This window comes from Hyperolius riggenbachi, chromosome 4, assembly GCF_040937935.1.
Source record: "Hyperolius riggenbachi isolate aHypRig1 chromosome 4, aHypRig1.pri, whole genome shotgun sequence".
In the NCBI taxonomy this organism is placed as follows: Eukaryota; Metazoa; Chordata; class Amphibia; order Anura; family Hyperoliidae; genus Hyperolius; species Hyperolius riggenbachi.
The window spans coordinates 60,386,808-60,406,924 of NC_090649.1; the positions used below are offsets into that span (position 1 = coordinate 60,386,808).

Genomic DNA, 20,117 nt, shown 5'->3' on the forward strand with positions numbered 1-20,117 from the left:
TAAAAGGGAGTATCAGCTATTGATTGGGATAAAGTTCAATTCTTTGTCTGAGTTTCTCTGTTAAGGCCCGTACACACGCTAGATTAGTCGGCTGAGGCGGCTGATTACTGACCCCTCAGCTGGTAATCCAACAGTTAATACGGCTGAGCAAAAGCAGATGGCTCTGTTCTTGCTGCTCGTCCCTCCTGATGTCACGTGGTGCTGCTCCGTCGTCCCTCCCCCTGCCCCCACTCTGCAACAGAACGTGTGGTTAGCATGTAGCCTAACTATGTGTCTGTACATTGTCAGCCCAGCAATATCACCCAAGGGATCAGATGGAAGCAGTAGATTTGGGCGCATGAGACAAGTGGACAAAAAGGGCGCCCCATTCACTCCCATTATAAATATCGTTTAATGGGCGCTGAACAGGGAAAAAAAGGCGCCGGAGATTTTTAAGGATTTATAACGGCGCCCGGAGATTTTTAAGGATTTATAACTATGTTTGTGATGATTTAAGTTTACAAAATGAGCCCGTGACGAATAACGTTTATGAAGATACTAAATCACTATTTCTAAAACATTTCTAAAACATTATTATCCACCCCAAAAAATAATTTACATTTTTTTCTTTACATTTTTTATTTATTAATGTCTGTAAAACATTATTATCCATAGGGGGTTTTAGGTTTAGGCACCAACAGGGGGGTCTTAGGTTTAGGCACCAACTGGGGGGTCTTAGGTTTAGGCACCAACTGGGGGGTCTTAGGTTTAGGCACCAACTGGGGGGTCTTAGGTTTAGGCACCAACTGGGGGGTCTTAGGTTTAGGCACCAACAGGGGGGTCTTAGGTTTAGGCACCAAAAGGGGGTCTAGGGGTTAGGGATAGGTACAGGGAGGGTTTTTAATAAACGTAAATATAAGTTTCACTTTACAAATAGGGAAGATTAACGTTTTAAGAATTGCCGATCTCATACACATTATTGAGTGATTTATAAATTCTTAAAACACTATTTATAAACGAAATTCTACACAATATTTCTATAAACGATATTTTCCATTTATCGTTTATACCACGCGCCCTTTTTTCCCGACGCCCTTTTCGTACGTACGCGGATCAGATCCCAATTGCTGTCCGGCAACCCTATCATGCGTGTGTACAGGCCTTATAGCAAACCTGAGATGAAGAAAAGAAAGCCTTTATACACACCTGGGGCTTCCTCCAGGAATACATATGATTCGGCCATCGAGAGATTTGGGTGCAAGGTAAAGCTGATAAATGGCTCACCCTGTTCCTGCACAAGGCCCGGCGGCGCTTATTACTATTCCCCCTCCAGCCCACTGTGGATGGTGGGGAATGATGTAATTGGGCTTCTAGCTATTGCTGGCGGCCAAATTAGTGTTCTTGTAGTAATTTGTGGTCAGTCTTTTGACAGCGCCTAAATTACTCACTTAGCACCGCTATAGCCGTAATTCCTATTACAGCCGATGGTGGCACCGGTTGTGCCCAAATCTCCTGTGCCGTTTTTACAACGCTCGTCCTCCAGCCCCCTTCAGGCCGTTGGCTCTCTTGCTATCCTCCTTGATCTACTGCTGGCCGTCCAGGTATACCTTCCAATCGTCACCTGTCGCCAGGTACTAGGCATGACCAGCTGGGCGTGCACCCTTATCATGCTCCCTGCGGCGGGAGTGCGCACCCACTCTCACTGATCCATCAGCGCGCTCTGTCTCCTCTGTCCGTCTCCACTGCTGTATACAGATGATTCTCCCAATGTATATGTTCTTCCTGCATGGCTTCCAGGTTCACTGGTCATCTCTAGCTGCGCACTTGCGCCGTCAGGTCACGCATGACGTACAGCTAGAGGGCACCAGTGAACCTGGAAGTACAGAGGCCACGCAGAACAATTGTTTACAGCGGAGTAATTGTCTGTATACAGCTGCTGAGACTGATGGAGGACTGTGAGCATGTTGCTAGATCGGTAAGACCATTCAGTTAGATGGGAGTGTAGTCGGGGGTAGCTGGGCAGTGTAGCTAGGATAATGTTAGTTGGGGTGGAGGTCTATAAGACGCCCATGCACAATAGATGCACCAGTTTAAAGAGGAAATGACATAAAAAAAAAAAGGTTTCACTTACCTGGGGCTTCTGCCAGCCTCCTGCAACCGACCTGTGACCACGCAGCCATTCACTCCGGTCCCCCGTCGCGGCTCACTTTCACTTCACGCAGTTGGAGTGCAATGATGTCGAGATTTTCTCGTACTGCTCCTGGCTACGGGAACATGTACGAGGATATGCGTGGCCCAGGCGCAGTGGAGGTTGACTTAGAAGTCTGCTTACACTGCAGGGGAACCAAGGATCGGTCCAGGACGGCTGCAGCAGGCTGGCAGAAGCCCCAGGTAAGTGAAACTAATTTTTTTTTTTTTGCCTTCTAAACTTGGGTGCATCTTTTATATGCCGAAAAATACGGTGTTTAGTTTACATGCAGCTTTACTATGGTGGCTGATCCTGTTTTTCATTGATCTCTTGCATCTCATGTACAGAGGAGTCTTTTGATGAGGACTGCTTTGATGAGGATGCATATTTCGAGGCTCTGGGCACACGACCGGCACTCAACATGGAGGCGCTGGATGAGTCTTACCAGCAGGTCATTGAACTGTTCTTTATGTGCTGCAACGAGAATGCAAAGGAACGGCCGTCCGCCGCTCAGATCGTAGAGGCCTTGGAAGCGGAGAAAGTAAACTAAGCATTTTAAGTAGCAATTTTAAAGGTTCTTGTTGCAATAGTTGTAATACAATCTTAAAGCACCACTGAAGCAGGAAAAAAAAATATTGAATTAAGCCCATGATGGGATAGGTTACCTAATGCTTGGACTCCTCATGCTGCTCGTTATCTTTAGTGTCCCTCCCATACCCGGTTGTCTTCTTCCTACACCCTTGTGGAAGTGTCCCTGGGGGGGCGATGAGCGTTTTTAAATCGCGTAGGCGCGTGATCTGAACCGTACATGCGCAGTGAAAGAGCTCGTCATCACTGGGGAAGCTTCCGGTAGGATATTCAGTGGTGGGAACCAGCTCCATATGAGACGGACCGGGGAGGGCGGAGCGATGAAAACAAGCAGCATGAGTCACCATCGCTGGGGGAGCTTGGGAAACTGGTGGGACCCTGATCAGAACAAGCAGCAGGAGTCCTCTCGGGATTAGGTAATCTAGTCCTCCATGGGTTTATTTAAATCCCCCCCCCCCCGGATCTAGGGGTACCTATAGCTGTAAAGTTATGTTTATAGATGGAGAAGCGCACACTCTCCTGCAGCAGTTGGGCTGCTGCTCGGAGATGGCTACTCTTGAGCACGTGGAGTAGCAGAGCGTGCTGACCCAGATATCATCGATCACATTCCTGCTCATAAGTGCACAATAAACATGGAGTTTACCATCTTCTACCTGTTCTGTAGTAGTAAATAAGACCGTTCTAGAGGAAGAGTTGTTATAATTCTTTAAGTGTATTCTTGTTATGTTTTTCCTGTTGTATTGTTCTATATATGTTTGTACTTGTTTTTAATTATTAAAATTATAAGCCAAGACAAATGCTTTTTTTTCCCCTCGTTATTAAATCTTATTTTGCAGCATATAAAGATACTGCATCGATGCTCAAACCATGTTGTGATTTAAAACCCAACTAAACCCTAAATTGAAAGGGGTAAAATCTGAAAGGAGTGGTTTAATTTTTCAAATGTAATTTACACCAAAGTACAACTGAAGTAAGAGGGATATGGGGGCTGACCTATTTCCTTCCTTTTAAACAATGCACATCGCCTGGCTGTCCTGCTGATCCTCTGCCTCAAATACTTTTAGCCATAGACCCTGAACAAGCACATAGCCTTTCTATATATCTCTCCCTTCAGGTGTCTGTTAAAAATCCTTTGTGTAGCTGCGTGTGGGCATGCCCTCCATCCCTATCACGTTATAGTCTCCACCTTCCTGTGAACTACTACAAAGTTCCCCCTCCTCATGTAAACATGTGGCTTCTGTGATGCAGATTCTATGAAATATGCCCGACAGCTGTTGCTCACCTGATATTGAGGGCTGCATAGACCTGCCCACCAGCTTAATCCAGAAAGCAGAGTACAAGTTATATGGCAGTGCCAGCCTCCTCTCATTGTAAGCAGAGGAGCACACCGTTGACAGTGCTTCTGGTTGTGACACTAGTGGCCTCAATTCACTAAGCTTAACTCCTGTCTTTAATAACTCTTCTGAGCTGTTTTACAGTTATCACCATGGTGATATAATTGTGATAACTGTAAAACAGCTCAGCTCAAGAGTTATTAAAGACAGGAGTTAAGCTTAGTGAATTGAGGCCATGTCAGTTTAAACAACTCATGGATTGCCTCAACAAAATTACCCCCTCATGTGGCTGTATAGATTTTTCACCTTATGCATCAGAGCAATTTTCACCTCCCATTCATTCGCTAATAACTTTCACTATTTATTGAACTATATCTTGTTTTTTCCACCACTAATTAGGCTTTCTTTGGGTGGTACATTTTGCTAAGAATTATTTTTTTATAAATGCATTTTCATAGGAATATTAAGAAAATCCTTTATTTCTCAGTTTTTGGCCATTATAGCTTTAAAATGACTCGGTTATTACACCATTTAAATTTTGACCCTATCACAATGTATGGTGCCAATATTTTATATGGAAATAAAGGTGCATTTTCACAGTTTTGCATCCATCACTATTTACAAGCTTATAATTTAAAAATAGTTATTAGTATACCCCCTTCACATGCATATTCAAAAAGTTTCGACCCTTAGGTAACTGTTTTTATTGTAATTTTTTTTTTCATTAAATTTTATTTGGGTATTTGTTTTGGGTGTTGGGAAATAAACAGTTAATTTTTAATGTTATAAGTGTAAATTGGCATGAAAAATGTATGTAGATGTAGTTTTACTATTTGGCCACCACTCCGATGGTCATTAAAATACAGCATTCGGTATTTTAGACTTGTGTGCTAATTCATAAAGAATTTCACAGGTGCCTTTTTGAAGTTTGGTAAATTACCGAAGCCCATTGAGCAGTAACAGAACTGTGGAGCTGTCTTTTGTTACATGCAGTGAGGGTATTACAATAGTAAGAGGCTCCCTCTGAATCTCTGTCCATTAGTCTTTAACATTGTATTTAATTGCCACAGCTTAGATGAACTCCAAGAGACTTTACATATGTCTTACTTAGGTGATTTTACCCACTAGATCCTCCGACTATTCAAACAGGAATTGAATGGGTTACACTGCTGAAGGGTTTCTGGGGAAATCTGTTTTGTTCTGATTCTCTGCTGGCTGCCTGGGGCTATACGTTTTGTTCCACCAGAGAAGCCTGCAGGTCCTATCAAAATCTGACTAGGAGACGGGCTGTTTCTATAATAGTAACATCTATGCTGTAAGAATAAAGCATGATGTGTAGCTGTCACTAATAGAGATGGTCAATGAGATGGAAATAATTCTGCGTTGATGCTGATTTATGCAAATGTACGCACTCTTTGCTCATGAAATCAAATAATTTGAGATGTTAAAATTTGGTTTGGTGACTATGAATTAAAGGGTACCTGCGACAGTTTTATACATACTTGGGGCTTCTTTCAGCTCCCTTCAGGCCAATCAGTCCCTCGTTGTCCTTCTCCACTACCTGGATCATCTGCTATGAGTCCCGGTAATTCAGCCTGTCGGCGCAGTCTGGCCACGTGCCGCTCCTACAGCCAGGAGCATTCTGCACCTGCGCAATAGTGCTGCGCAGGTGTAGTACGCTCTCGGCGGCGGAGTGTGTGCATGCGCACTACACCAGACTGGCTCAAGTACCTGGACTCATAGCAGAAGATCCAGGTGGCGGAGAAGGACAGCGAGGGACTGATTAGCCTGAAGGGGGCTGGAGGAAGCACCGGGTATGTATAAAACTTTAATTTTATCTGTCTCAGGTTTACTTTGTTACACAGTAGTACTATACTCTACATATGCTCTCCCCACAGAGCTGCAGGGAATCCACTGAGAATGCTGTGCACATTGAACACAGAGGTGTTGTCTGTTTACAATCTCCTCATCCCCCTGCAGAGTACCTGCACATCATTCTTGCATGTACCCACACTTACATTGCCTAGGGCCTGATAGATGGTCTTTGTTCCGGCCTGTACCTTTTACAAGTACTCTTACCAAGGACTAGTTTTAGTCTATGACTAAAGGGAATAAATATGGCAGTCTCCATATCCTTCTCACTTCAGTTGTCTTTTAAAATTCTTAAGCTTTGGCAGTTAGAGACGATTTTCATGTTACATACTTTCAATCAACAAGATTGTAATATGTAAATTAGGAGTTGGAGGATTTTTGTACCAACTCCACAGCCCTGGTAATTACCGCACAAGTCGGTAATTTACCTTACTGCTCGGTAATTTCAGCTTTTCACACAGTAACAGCCTTTATAAATTGATGTTTTCTTAAGTGCTCGGTAAAGTCGGCTGTTATCTGCATTACCGAATGCGGTAATGCTTTATGAATCAAAGCCTTTAAGGGAAATGAAGGCTAGCATCACTTGAGCCACATTTCAGATTGATCCTTTTCTGCTGAAGCAGCACTGATGCAGGTAGATACTTAAGGGCAACTGAAGCAAGAGGGATATGGATGCAGCCATATTTATTTCCATTTAAACTATACCACTTGCCTGGCTATCCTGCTAATCCTCTACCTCTAATACTTTTAGCCATAAACCCTGAACAAGTATGGAACAGATCAGGTGTTCCTGTCATTGTCAAGTCTGAAAGTTTCATGCTTGTTTCTGGAATTATGCAGACACTACTGCATCCTAATAGACTAGCAGGACTGCCAGGCAACTGGTATTGTATAAAAGGAAATAAATATGGCAGCCTCCATATACTCTCACTTCAGTTGTCCTTGAGGCCTCTTTCACACCAAGATGTTGTGTTTTAGGGGATGTTATGGTCGCATAATGTGCCCCTAACGCAACGCATGGTGGTGTTGAACTTGGACGTCAGATTGAGCCGCGTTATGAGGCTCTTGGTGCTATCCTGGGAAGTCCGGATCTTTTCAATGGTCCGGATGATTCGAATCGGATCATTGAAAAGATCCGGATCTTTGAACTGAATCTTTGAATCATTTTACTAGGGAAGCAGGGGTGCAGCAGAATGAGAGGTGCGGGAGAATGAAGGCACATTGAGGGTGCTAATGGGGAAGGGAGAGATGCAGCAGGAAGATTGTGCTTGTGCATAGAAGCTGCAGTTCCTGTTTCTTCCAGACATCCACTGTGAACCGAATCCTTCATTGTGATGATCCGGATGATTCGACTTACAAAAAAGAGCCAAAGATCCGAATTGTTCATGATCTGGACAACACTACAGTGCAGTGAATATTATTAGCCATGTGGCTAGGAACAATAGCGACTCTCCCCTTACTGAGCATGTGCAAACAGTCTAACGCCGCTAAAACCACCTATAACGCACAGCATGCTACACTTTCTTTGAACACCCAGCGGTACACTGTAACGCAACGTGGGCACCGTGAACAGCCCATTGGTTTTTCATGACTGAGTTGCGCTGCGTTACAGGCTGCTCTAACGTGCACCTGTAACGTCCCACTGTCAAAGCAGCCGTAAACTGCTCCACCATGCTACTCTGCAGAAGGGGGGGGGGGGGAGGAGAGGGCCCCCCACATTTGATATAAATACGGCACTTGATTTGAGACTGTTCAATAAATTAAATCTTAATTAACAATTTGGCCCACGACTTACACTAGGTTTTAGATTTTGGCCCCTTGTATGACTGAATTTGACACCCCTGTTCAAGATATTAAAGGGGTTCTCTTATATGTAAAAAAAAAAAACCTGACATTGCCGCGTGTCATCGGAAGCTTACTGCACAGTAAGCTCCCGATGATGCGTGTAGCCCCAGTTCTATTTGTCTAGTTAGACAAATAATTACATCGGTGCTGGTGGCAGGGAACAGATGATCGTAGGATGGCATGAGACGTGACAGCTGTAAGGTGCCAATAAAATAAAAGATATGGCAAACCATGATGTAACTATTTACCCAACAAGGGGAAGGTGCTGATGAGGCCATTTTCTGGTTGGGATATGGCATATCATCGCTGCTGAGGGTTTGCAAGGAAAAAAAAATACCCATTGCTTTACCCAAGTAACAACTAAAATTTGTCCTTAGCTTTACTATCCAGGTAAATAAATGCCTAATCTTAACTTTTCAAGTAGAACAATTTGGTTGGATGTTTTTTCAGCGTATGTACAAAAGGGGCGCCCGGACAAAAAGGGCGCGGGGTGTAAACGCTAATTAATTAATCATTAATAGCGTTTATAAAAATAGTGTGCTATATTTCGTTTACAAATAATGTTTAACAAATTTATAAATCATTAAATAAGGTTTATGAAATCTGCAATTGTGAAAACTTTAATCTTCCCTGTTTCAAAAGTGAAACTTAGAATTACGTTTATTAAAATAACGATAATATGATTAATTGTTATAATTGTATATTATTGTGAATAACCTTCATTTATGGTTTGTTCTTATAATAAAATCTGAAAATATTCTTTATAATGATGATATAAATATAACTACGTTCGTAATAAGTGTTGTAAAACATTAGTAAATATTACTAAAATTGTAGTAAAACTATACCTAAGCCTACTCTCACACAGAACCCTCCCTGTACCTATCCCTAATCCCTAGACCCCCCTGGTGGTGCCTAAACCTAAGACTCCCCTGGTGGTGCCTACACCTAAGACTCCCCTGGTGGTGCCTAAACCTAAGACTCCCCTGGTGGTGCCTAAACCTAAGACTCCCCTGGTGGTGCCTAAACCTAAGACCCCCCCTGATGATGCCTAAGCCTAACCACCCCCCTTAGTCATCGCTTGATTATGTGGATAATAATGTTTTACAAATTGTGACTCCAAAAAATATATTGCAATTTACGTACTGATCGCTTTATTTTGTGAATGTTTTAAAAACAGTAAGGGATAAAACTTTAATGTTTTAATTAGTTAAATAAGATAAATATGTTTAGCATTTTTATAAACGTTATTCGGCACTGGTGCATTTTATAAACGTAAAGCACCACAAGCTCAGTTATAAATCATTAAACATCTCCGGGCGCCGTTTGTAAACTTTACTTAGCTCCGGCACCCTTTTTTCCTGCTCGGCGCCCATTAAACGTTATTTATTATGGGAGTGAATGGCGGCGCCCTTTTTTCCCAGCTCGTTTTTTCAATGGTTCGCCAACCTTGTGGTGCTTGTAGATGTGGTCTGAGGGTATTTCTCATAGAATCCTTTAGCTATTAATCAGGTCCATACTGCTTACCTGTCAGAAGAATATTTACAGTTGACAGAAATTGTGCCTGACATGAAGCTCTTGGTTAGCTGATCCCTGAGACTGCATGAGCTCAGCTTTGTACACCATTCCCAGTTCAGCAAAGACTCTGCATGCGGTCATCATCAGCTAAGGATTACATGTAATGTGCTGCAGCTGGATGACTCTTCAGGGATACTCCTGGGGTGAAATGGGAGCTGCTGTTTCCCAAGTAATGTATGCTGAAGACATAAAGGGAGAATATCTCTAGGAATTGACTGTTTGCAGGCGTGCACTGAACAGCTTACATGGTTTTATAAAGTCAAGTGGGTGATTTATACAAGGACATGCTGGAATGCGATTTGACAGCACTGAAGGGCTTGTACAAGAGGTAGTTCATTAGAGCTCCTGCAATACATAGTTGTCGAAGAGCAGCTTGGATGAACATGCTCCTCAGTGTTTATGCATGGGTGGTGTAGCAGGCAGTGGTCATGTGACTTACAGATCTCTCTTCAGCCATGACAGCCTGGGTATCATTTTGTTATTCAGCTATGTATGCATGCAAGGTTAAACTGTTGGTGAGGCCAAAGACTGCCTCAGTCGAGAACCTATCATGTGTATAGGCGCCCCCCTGACATAGCCTTATAGCAGTGAGAACGTGGAGTCCACGGACTCCTGGGGTTACATCAGCACTTGTCAGGGGTCCCCCAGGGGCTGCAGACAAAATGGCAGATCTCACCCAAGGACAGAAGTGGCAGGCAGTGACTGCGGCAAGGGGCACCATAACATACAGTATATAGCTCCGTTCAAGTGCGGACTCCTGTAGCCGCTCTATCATCCTCTCGCCACCTTTCTTCGTGGTTACCCGGCAATTCCTCTCAAGACGTCGGAGGCGCCCCTGGACGCTGCACCAAGTGCAGATCTCCTCTACTGTGCCTGCGCGAGCGTCACTGTCAGGTCCACATTGTCTGTGGCATACTGCACAATACACCGCGGACAACGTGGGCTTGATTGACAGCAGCGCTTCACACAGGCGCAGTAAGGCCAAGCTCTGCACAGTCACCGCTAGGAGAAACGACCATCTATTTACACTGTATATCGCTGCGATCTACTGCAGTGCTGTACTGGGAACAGCTTAAGAGTGATCGGAGGGAGGGCTGGCCACAAAAAAAAAAAAATAATAAAAATAAACACTCCACTCCAGGAGCGATCAGAGCCCACCAACAAAACTCTGTTGGTGGGTAGAAAAAGGGGGGGGGGGGGGGGGGGGTGAAATCACTAGTGTGCTGAGTTGTACAGCCCTGCAGCGAGGCCTTAAAGCTGCAGTGGCCTAAATTGAAAAAAAAAAAAAGCCTGGTCACTAGGGGAGTGTAAGCCCATGGTCCTCAAGTGGTTAAGAGGAGGTTCATTTTACAAATTTTCACTGTCAGATACACTGTTTTCAGAGATGTGCGCATAAAACCTCACCCCCCAGGACTTGACTTGACAATTGACTGGACTCCGAGTTTCGTAGTGTTTTGTTTTTTTACACGAAAAAACCCCCACTCAAATCTACATGCAACATAGGCCTCAATTCACTAAGCAGTTTAGACTAGACTACTGAGTTTTTAGACTACTGATGGTTTGGTGTAATGTTTTAGACCCGTTTTAGGCCTGGTCTAAAACATTCAGTAATTAGGTCGGCAGGGGAAATGATCAAAAGATGCAATTCACAAAGGCAAACAAGCAGTGACCACGCCCACTTTTTCTGACAGAGATTAGACCAGCTGATTTCTGTCAGTAAAGTACTTCTGTGAGGTATTGTAGATGTGAGGATGGAACCTTTTGAATGAATTATGGAGGAGTTTAATTGTATCCAGAGGAGAGCTCATCATAGGAGGAGGATGTCAGTCATAGCTGCTAGTTTGTGAATTGCATCTTTTGATCATTTCCCCTGCTTTACCCACCTAATTACCAAATTGTTTAGACCAAGTCTAAAAACAGGTGTAAAACATTTGGTAATTATTAGTGAATTCCCTCTTGATGCAACTGATTTACACCAAACTATCAGTAGACTAAAAAAAAATAAATCATCAGTAGACTAGTCTAAACTGCTTAGCGAATTGGAGGCACATGGTGTAAAAAGCCAGTCTAAGTGATTGCCTTTGTTTTGCATGTGGCACAGTAAAGAACGCTCCAGGACACGGACACCGGGATTAAAACAACAAAACAATGAACTTTTAATGGTGATAAAAACAACCAAAATACAAACTGAATAACAGGGCAACATAAAAATATTTACATAGGAGAATAAAACTTTTGAATTGAAGAAGATATTTGAGTTATAAGCTTACACTGCTTGGTAAGGATTGAAAGGCAAACATTGGGTAAAATTCTACCAAAGAGCTCCCCTCCGCCATGAACTTTCACATCAGCTGACTTTGCTGCACACCCAAACTCTGTGCCCTCCCCCCACCACCCCTTACTCTGCTGCACCCCTCACTCTGATCCCCACACTCTGCTGCACCCTTCACTGCTCCCCAGTGTTCCACACTCACTCTGCCCCCACCACCCTACATACCGCTGCACCCTTCACTCTGATCCTCACCACCCCTCACTCTGCTCTCTCAATCCTCAGTTAGAAGCCCTGCCATAATCCCCAAAGCATAATAAAGTAGATTAAGGCAGTTTGGAGGCGACATGACATGTAATATGGCGACCTAAATTGTTTTTGTCTTGGGGTGCCTTGAAATAATTCCAGTCACCAAGGGTGCCTTGACCTGGAGAAGTTTGAGAACCACTGGACTAGTGCAATCCTGCAGTCCGGGGATAACAGTGGGCTACTGCTGATTCCATCCTGGATTACGGATAAACTTTGAGGCATCCAATAGTGGGCGTGAACTATCTATGCAGATATCTTTCTGCCTGTAGTAGTTCTACCTGAAGAGCACCTGTCATGCCACACACACTGATGCAGAAAAAGGAACAAAAGCGAGATACTGACTGGCCGTTTAACTTTTGAGGATTTTCTGATATTTACAGATGTTGCCCGGCACATCTTAAAGTGTACCAGAGACTAATACATACAAAAGATTTATTACATACCTGGGGGCTTCCTCCAACCCCCTCCACACTGATTGCTCCTATGACGTCTTCCTCCGCCCTCTCCTGGTCCAGTAGAAGTCCTGTAAATTTGTCCAGCTAGGGTAAGACGACACATGTGCAGTGCGGCTGCACACGCCCCCCGTCTCACTCCCGCGGCTGGAAGTGTACTGCGCAGGTGCAGAGCACTCCCAGCCAGGGGAGTGTGGTGGGGCAAGCGGCCCCAGTCGCACATGCGCTATGTGTGCCCCTACTTGCCAAACTTACGTGGCTTCTACCGGGACCAGAAGAAGGCAGAGGAAGACGTCGTGGGAACGAACGATGCAGAGGGGGCTGGAAGTCTCAGGTATGTATAAATCTTTTGTATTTATTCGTCTGTTTTACTTTAACTGGGTTCCAAAAAAAAAAAAAAAAAAAGTTTCACTTCCCTGTGGCTTCCCCCAGGTTAGTAATTTAGATCTAGAATGGTTTACTGGGCACACCTCTTCCAAGGAGGTCATGTTGACACCTTTACCCAAACTACCATCAACCACACAAAGCGGAGCCAGATATATGGCAAAAGGTCCCTATAAAACCATCCAGCTTATCACATATGTCCTCCTCAATGTAGTTTCTAACATTATATCCAATGCATAAATTATGCATAAATGTGAACATCTCTTGAAAACACCCTTAAAAAGGAAGTGAAGTCACACATGACTTAATTAAAAGTGTTGCAAATAATTAACGTGGTAAGAATTTCAAAATTACATTTTTGCTGTAAAACATTAAACCATGTAAAAAACTGAATATGAAAAAGGTCTAATGTCTTTTGAAAGCATGTTTACACTAAGCCAATTAACCTCATAGCCCATTTCAGGACAAATGATTCGATTGACTTGTAACTACTGAGCAAATAAAAGAGAGAAAGTTCTGTGCTGAAAATCTTCTGATGTAACCGACGAGAAGCATTGTTCACACCTCTTAGTACAGCTCAAATCAATCTGATAATTATAGTACGGCAACAGCAAACATATCAATTAGCTTCTGAGTGAAGTGAAAAGTTTGAGTATCAACCCTTCCAATAACTTGGAACCAATAATAAAATGTTTTCACTATTATGTGTTTAATGCTTTAGACCAAACGTGAAATTTGAGTTTCATCCGACTTCAAGCAGCAGCCCATAGCTGGGAGCCGAGCCATCTCCCCAAAGCAGTACTAATCCTCTGCATCACTAACCCAGGGTGCATCCTGACTTCTGCAGTAGAGGTGTGCACAGGGAAACAATCTTCCCCCACACGCATCATTTTGGTCCCATCCTTATCCCCAAAAATATAGAGTGGGATGATCCAGAATGAATGGTAGTAGGTGGGGATTCTACTGCAGAGGTCACTGTTCCATAGCTAAAGAATAAAGAAAGCCTCTGCACTTATGACTGATGGAGAGGCGGGGCTTGTGATGCAATGACCACAAGCCCCTCCTTCGCATGTACGTCATGTATAGGGAGCAGCACTGTGGTAACAGTAAGCAGGCTGCAAAGAAGGAAAAACAAAAACCGGCAGGACACACAAATGAAAAAGCAAAACTTGAAAAAGCAGAACTTGAGGAAAAAATAAGGTACTTATCCGTTAGCCGGGCGCATCCGGCAGGTGGCGCTAATTACTATTCCCCCTCCAGGCCGACATGGATAGTAGGGAAAGATGTAACTCTGGTGGAGTTTTGTCGCCACCTAGAGGATGCGCCCGGCTAACGGATAAGTACCAAAAATAATGAGTAAAAAAATTCTCCCAACATGCAGGGCTTCAGAATTCCCGGGAGGGGATTACATTAAGCCAATCAAAACCTCCAGCTGTTGGTTAATTAACCAGCTGCCAGCTAAGTAACCACCCGGTCAGTGGAAATCTGCAAGTCAGCAGATTCTTTCCCTCATCCCTAAAGCATGATACACACATCCAATTTTACCACTTTCACATAGTATGAGAGCTTACCTGCACAATCGGTTCGTAGTATTCAAAGTCTGTTGACCCGCATACTACGTGGAGATGGTAGAATTGGTCAATGATTGGCCAATCATAATTGGATGTGTGTGTGCACGTTTACTGACAGATTAAATCTATAAGTTCGTATAAAACGTTAAAAGACTTTAAAACTAGTATAACTTATTCTGTATCACAACAACAACATGATCCAAACCAAAAAGCAGGAAGTTCTGTTTTAGCAGCAAATAGTAAAACTCTAAAAACAGGCAAAGTGCAAACACATGGTTTCAAGATCAGATCTCCTATAATAAAAATATACAAACTATGAACAAAGCTGAAACGTCTAACTCAGGAAATTGTACACCAGGAAGTCGGGGACTCGGCAGTAAGTGCTGGCAAACAGCTTGCCGTCCGGCGTCGGGTCTGAAAAGGCCATTTCATCGGTTGTCAGGTGAGATCCGAAGATAAAGGAGCTCCTGGAAAGGAGAGGATTATCAGCAAACTGCAGATAAAATCACCACACAGCACAGTAATCTAATGGCACACGCACACTTCTGTAATAAAAACAATTCAGTTAAAGCGTGACTGAACTCAGAACTTCCTCTCTGCTCTAAAAGATCAGTAACAGCATAATAACCTTTAAAGAAAAACATTTGTTACAGCTGATACAAATCCTGCAATAAATCTGCAGTGTGTCTTCTTCCTGCTTTCATGGAAGCAGACAAAGGGTTAACATGCCGTGTTTACAAAGTAGCTACTCTGCTATGGGAGCCAGCTGACAGATCAAATTACAGTTGTAATGAATTGCAGCTGAGGGGAATTAGATAGGCTCTGCACTCTAAACACAAACAGGTTGGATTAATCTGTGTTTTCCTTGTGTCCTGTGCAGGTCCAATTTAACCACATAGGTCTGCTGATGACAGACAGACAGAGGGAGAGGGGGTGAGGGGAGAGTGAGAGGGGGGGTGAGAGAGAGAGATAGAGGGGGCAGGGGTGGGGAGAGAGAGAGAGGGGGCAGGGGTGGGAGAGCGGGCAAGGAGAGAAAAGCACATCTACACTCACCTCCACCCACATTGCTGAACGGTGTAGGGTGGAGCAGGGGTTGCCAACTCATCCCTTTAAATACTGACACGTATAAGTTATACAGGTTCTGGGGCTTCTCACAGATAATCAGTGCCTAAACTGCATCAGTGCCTAAACTGCATCTAACTAGCCACAAAACATTATACATTAACAGTATAATTCATAAGCGTCCATCTTTAACCCATTCGCGTTCCGTCGTTTTCACTTGAGCAATGTTCACCTCCCATTCATTAGCCTATAACTTTATCACTACTTATCACAATGAACTGATCTATATTTAGTTTTTTCTGCCACCAATTAGGCTTTCTTTGGGGGGTACATTTTGCTAAGAGCCACTTTACTGTAAATGCATTTTAACAGGAAGAATAAGAAAAAAACCGGAGAAAATGCATTCTCAGTTTTCAGCCATTATAGTTTTAAAATAATACATGCCTCCATAATTAAAACTCACGTATTGTATTTGCCCATATGTCCCGGTTATTACGCCGTTAAAATTATGTCCCTATCACAATGTATGGCGACAATATTTTATTTGGAAATAAAGGTGCATTTTTTCTGTTTTGCATCTATCACTATTTACAAGTTAAAAATAAAAACAAATATAGAAATATTTCATCTTTACATTGATATTTAAAAAGTTTAGACCCTTAGGTAAATATTTACATGTTTTTTTTATTGTAATTTTTTTTATATATTAAACATTTTATTTGAGTAGTTTTGGGAGGGTGGGATGTAAACAATAGTTTTATAAAGTAAATGTGTGGAGTTATTTTTTTTTACTTTTAGCTGTAGTTTTACTTTTTGGCCACAAGATGGCGGCCATGAGTTTGTTTACATGACGTCACTCTAAGTGTAACATACGCTTAGAGAGGCGCATGGGGGACGCTACAGCCAGAAAAAGCGAAGCTTCCAAGAGAAGCTGTCACTTTTTCAGCGGGGGAGAGTAAATCAGTGATCGAGCACCATAACCCCAATTCACTGATTAAACAAAAGCAGAAATGTACGTAAGCGCTCACAGGAAATGGAAAAAAACATAAAATAGCTTTGAGAGAATTTTGTAAACACCAGTCCATGCACGGTGGAGCGCTGCCTGACTATTAGTGAAAATAGCTTTTTGAATGCAGAGTTAACAGTTGGATAAGCGCTCAGAACAAAAAGTCTCTATTATAAAGTTCAAGTATAATCAATGATTCCTGGCATCAAATCATCACAGGGACATATCCCCCCCCCAACGTCTCTCCACGTTGGGGGGGGGGGGGGGGGAGATATGTCCCTGTGATGTTTTGATGCCAGGAATCATTGATTATACTTGAACTTTTTATTAGAGACTTTTTGTTCTGAGCGCTTATCCAACTGTTTACTCTCCATTCACTGATTACCTGGCTAACGAACCGCGGGCCGGGAGCACGCGTGCGATCGGCCGCGGGAGAATGCATGGTTCCTGGGCGTAGTTTCTACGTCCAGGAACTAAAATAGGTTAATGAGATGAGTTGGCAACACTGGGGTGGAAGCCATGATTCAGGTCTACAGTGAGAGAACACATGGATCAGATGGAGGAGTTCTACTCCAAGTAAAACAAAAAAACAGAAAACAAACAAAAACACACACGCACACCTTATGCTAAAAAGACAATATTAACAAATGCAAAGGCATACAAAAAGGGCTGGCACCACAGAATAAAAATAAGCTCTTTATTGAAATGCCATTAAAATGACATAATAGTAAAAAAAAAAAAACAGGCTTTGGCAGCGATAGCCCGCTGTTTCGATAGCTCTTTCTCAAGCCACTCAGCCTAAATACAATACCACAAAACCACACCTGCTTATATAGTCACAAGTGATCATATTAACCAATCAGATTAAAAAGGCAATAGCCAATCACAGCACATAGAGGAGGAGAGGACCTGATGGGGAACTACGCTGTATGGGCCTCATTGGTACGGAGACCTTTGGCTTGGGCATGCAGGAATTTCTCCTTTTACTGAGTTCTCCTCCACTCCAGGATTTTTGCAGTTAACAAATGAAAAGGGAAACAAACATCTCAAGAAAGTTACATTATTTATATCATCTGCCTTCCAAGCAGAGTCTTCTCACCTGACAGCATCCACCAGGCGGCTGGCAATGCCTTTTCTGCGCATCAGTGCAAAGACCCAGATCCTGCTGATCCCGCAGAGGGCCGGTTCTGGATCAGAAGAGCATCGCCAGGCTCTGTGCCTCTCCAGGGCGTCCTGATTCTGGGAGGCAGACTCTACAGCAGGCTCAGGGATGACTCTAAAGGCCTGCAAAGACATATACCATGCATCAACATAACCATCATCTATTTAACTTCCTAACGACCGAGTCGTGGGCATGAACGCGGCGGCAGCCCCAGGACCACCTAACGCCAATTGGCGTCAAGTCCTGGGGTGGGGTTTTGCAGGAGGCCGCACGCATCTCCACTCTGTCATCAATCTCCCAGCGGCGTCGCCGCTAGGAGACTGTTAGATGGAAAAACCGCCGGCTATTTACAGTGTACAGCGATGCGATCTACAGCAACACTGTACTGGGGACAGCCGTGTGATACAGCTGTCCCCCTGGGAGGCAAGAGAGCAATTGTCCCCCTGGGAGGCAGGAGAGCAATTGGCTCTCATAGGATGATGTGTATGAGAGCCGATCGGTAAGATTGGCTGGCAGGGGGAGGGAGGGAGGGCGGGGTTAAAAAGAAAGTAAAATTTATTTTTTAAAAAGGAAATATTTATTAAAAAAAAAAAAAAAAAACATTGTGGGAGCAGTCAGAGCCAGCCCACCAACAGAAAGCTCTGTTGGTGGGCAGAAATCACCTGTGTGCCATTTTTTATGACCCTGCAGTGAGGCCTTAAAGCTGCAGTGGCCTAAATAGCAAAAATTAGCCTGGTAACTAGGGGTGGGGTTGTAAACCTACTGTCCTCAAGTGGTTAAAGGACAACTGAAGCGAGAGGGATATGGAAACTTTTCAGCTACACCAGTTGCCTGGCTATCCTGCTAATACTCTGCCTCTAATACTTTTAGCCATAGCCCCTGAACAAGCATGCAGCATATCGGGTGTTTGACATTACTGTCAGATCTGACAAGATGAGCCACATGCTTGTTTTTGGTGGTTCTCAGGCAACTGGTATTGTTTATTATAGAATAAATAAGGAAGCCTCCATATCCCTCTCCCCTCGGGTGACATGACAAGCTCTGTCTCTTATAGAGGAGGTGCTGTAACTGGAGTCAGATATGCAGAGAGGTCACTCCGGCTGAACCTACCTGTTTGATTGGCTCGGCGATTAAACATCCGACAATCTTCTTGTCATTAGACACAAACAGAAAGGTCTTGGTTTTGGATGGAAAATGTAAGCTGGTTTGCTGAAAGCCGAGCTCCGTGTCCACCAGCTCTCGCACCTCCTCCGTCTGCACAAGGCAAGCAAAACGCACAATGAATATTCACATTAATGCAGAATATTCAGTACATATCTATGAATCCATTCAGTTTCCAGTATTTAAAATGTATGTGATTCCTGATCTAACCTATCCACTATTTAAGAATTGTAACCCTACTGTTGGATTGTAACATTACTGTGTAAACTTTTCTATGAGCTGGGCTAGAAAATGTGCAGATCATCCCAGCCAGGGCACTCAGTATCTGCACAGAGTTTGTATGTTCTCTCAGTTTCTGTGTGGGTACTCCACTTGCCTCCCACATCCCAAAACATGCAGATAAGCTGATTGGCTTCCCTCTCCCTAAAAATTGGCCCTAGACCATGATGGACAAATGACTATGGTAGGGATTAGATAGTGAGCTCCTCTACGAGACAACTATAATGCACTGTGGAAGATGTCGGTACTATATAAATGCATAATAATAATACTCGTACATTCCGGTGTATAAGACGACTGGGCGTATAAGACGACCCCCCAACTTTTCCAGTTAAAATATAGAGTTTGGGATATACTCGCCATATAAGACTACCTCTCTTCCAACGCACACTAAATAAAAAAAATATACTGGTGCTGTACTGTACGTGGTCAATCACCTATATAAAGTATATAACAGTATATAGGTGATTGACTGGCTGGATTGGTCAACTCTCCCTCTCCCTAAGTGGATTGGTCAGCTCTCCTTGTCTCCCTGTTTATCAGAGCGGTATGGAAGAATAGATTGTGCTGTGCCCATAAAACACGCCTCTTTCACCCGTCTGGCCCGCCCTTGTATCCCATTTACCTCCTTTTCTGCCTCTCAGATCTCACACATGGGCGCCTGCGCCGCTTCACTACAGTCCTCAGCAGCGAGATTTAAGAGTCGGTAACAAGATAAGGCGTATCACCCGGCATAAATGACACCCGGCGTATAAGACGACCCCTGACTTTTCAAAAGATTTTCAAGGGTTAAAAAAGTAGTCTTATACGCCAGAATATACAGTAATCCATCTGCAAAGTATTTCTGCACAGTATGTAAAATCGGTGCGCTAGTGTCACCTGCTGGAGAAACTGCTGTACTGTCGGCGCCATTCAATAGAAATGAAAAAATGTGCACAAAATGTAACAGAATTTTCAAAATCAGTTGGCTTTTCGAAGAAGACTGTCCTGTTTTCCACTGTGAAACGTCAGGGCTTTTTTTCTACAGTGAAACGTTATTTAGTATTTATATAGCGCTGACATCTTCCGCTGCGCTGTA

General features: G+C 43.4%; 2 protein-coding genes across 5 annotated transcripts in view; one reads left to right on the top strand and one right to left on the bottom strand.

The window, feature by feature from the left end:
- PBK (PDZ binding kinase) overlaps positions 1 to 3,552 on the top strand; it is a 45,200-nt gene extending 41,648 nt beyond the window's left edge. For both annotated transcript variants that reach the window (XM_068280110.1, XM_068280109.1), the window contains exon 7: positions 2,515 to 3,552. In XM_068280110.1, coding sequence (XP_068136211.1) covers positions 2,515 to 2,717 — 203 coding nt within the window. In that variant the 3' untranslated portion in view covers positions 2,718 to 3,552. The remainder of the gene's footprint in view (positions 1 to 2,514) is intronic.
- Positions 3,553 to 14,645: 11,093 nt separating this feature from the next.
- Positions 14,646 to 20,117, bottom strand: part of ESCO2 (establishment of sister chromatid cohesion N-acetyltransferase 2) — a 32,431-nt gene continuing 26,959 nt past the window's right edge. For all 3 annotated transcript variants that reach the window (XM_068280113.1, XM_068280112.1, XM_068280111.1), the window contains exons 8-10: positions 18,710 to 18,853; positions 17,537 to 17,721; positions 14,646 to 14,836 (exon numbers count right to left, since the gene is read on the bottom strand). In XM_068280113.1, the coding sequence (XP_068136214.1) occupies positions 14,704 to 14,836; positions 17,537 to 17,721; positions 18,710 to 18,853 (462 nt within the window). In that variant the 3' untranslated portion in view covers positions 14,646 to 14,703. The remainder of the gene's footprint in view (positions 14,837 to 17,536; positions 17,722 to 18,709; positions 18,854 to 20,117) is intronic.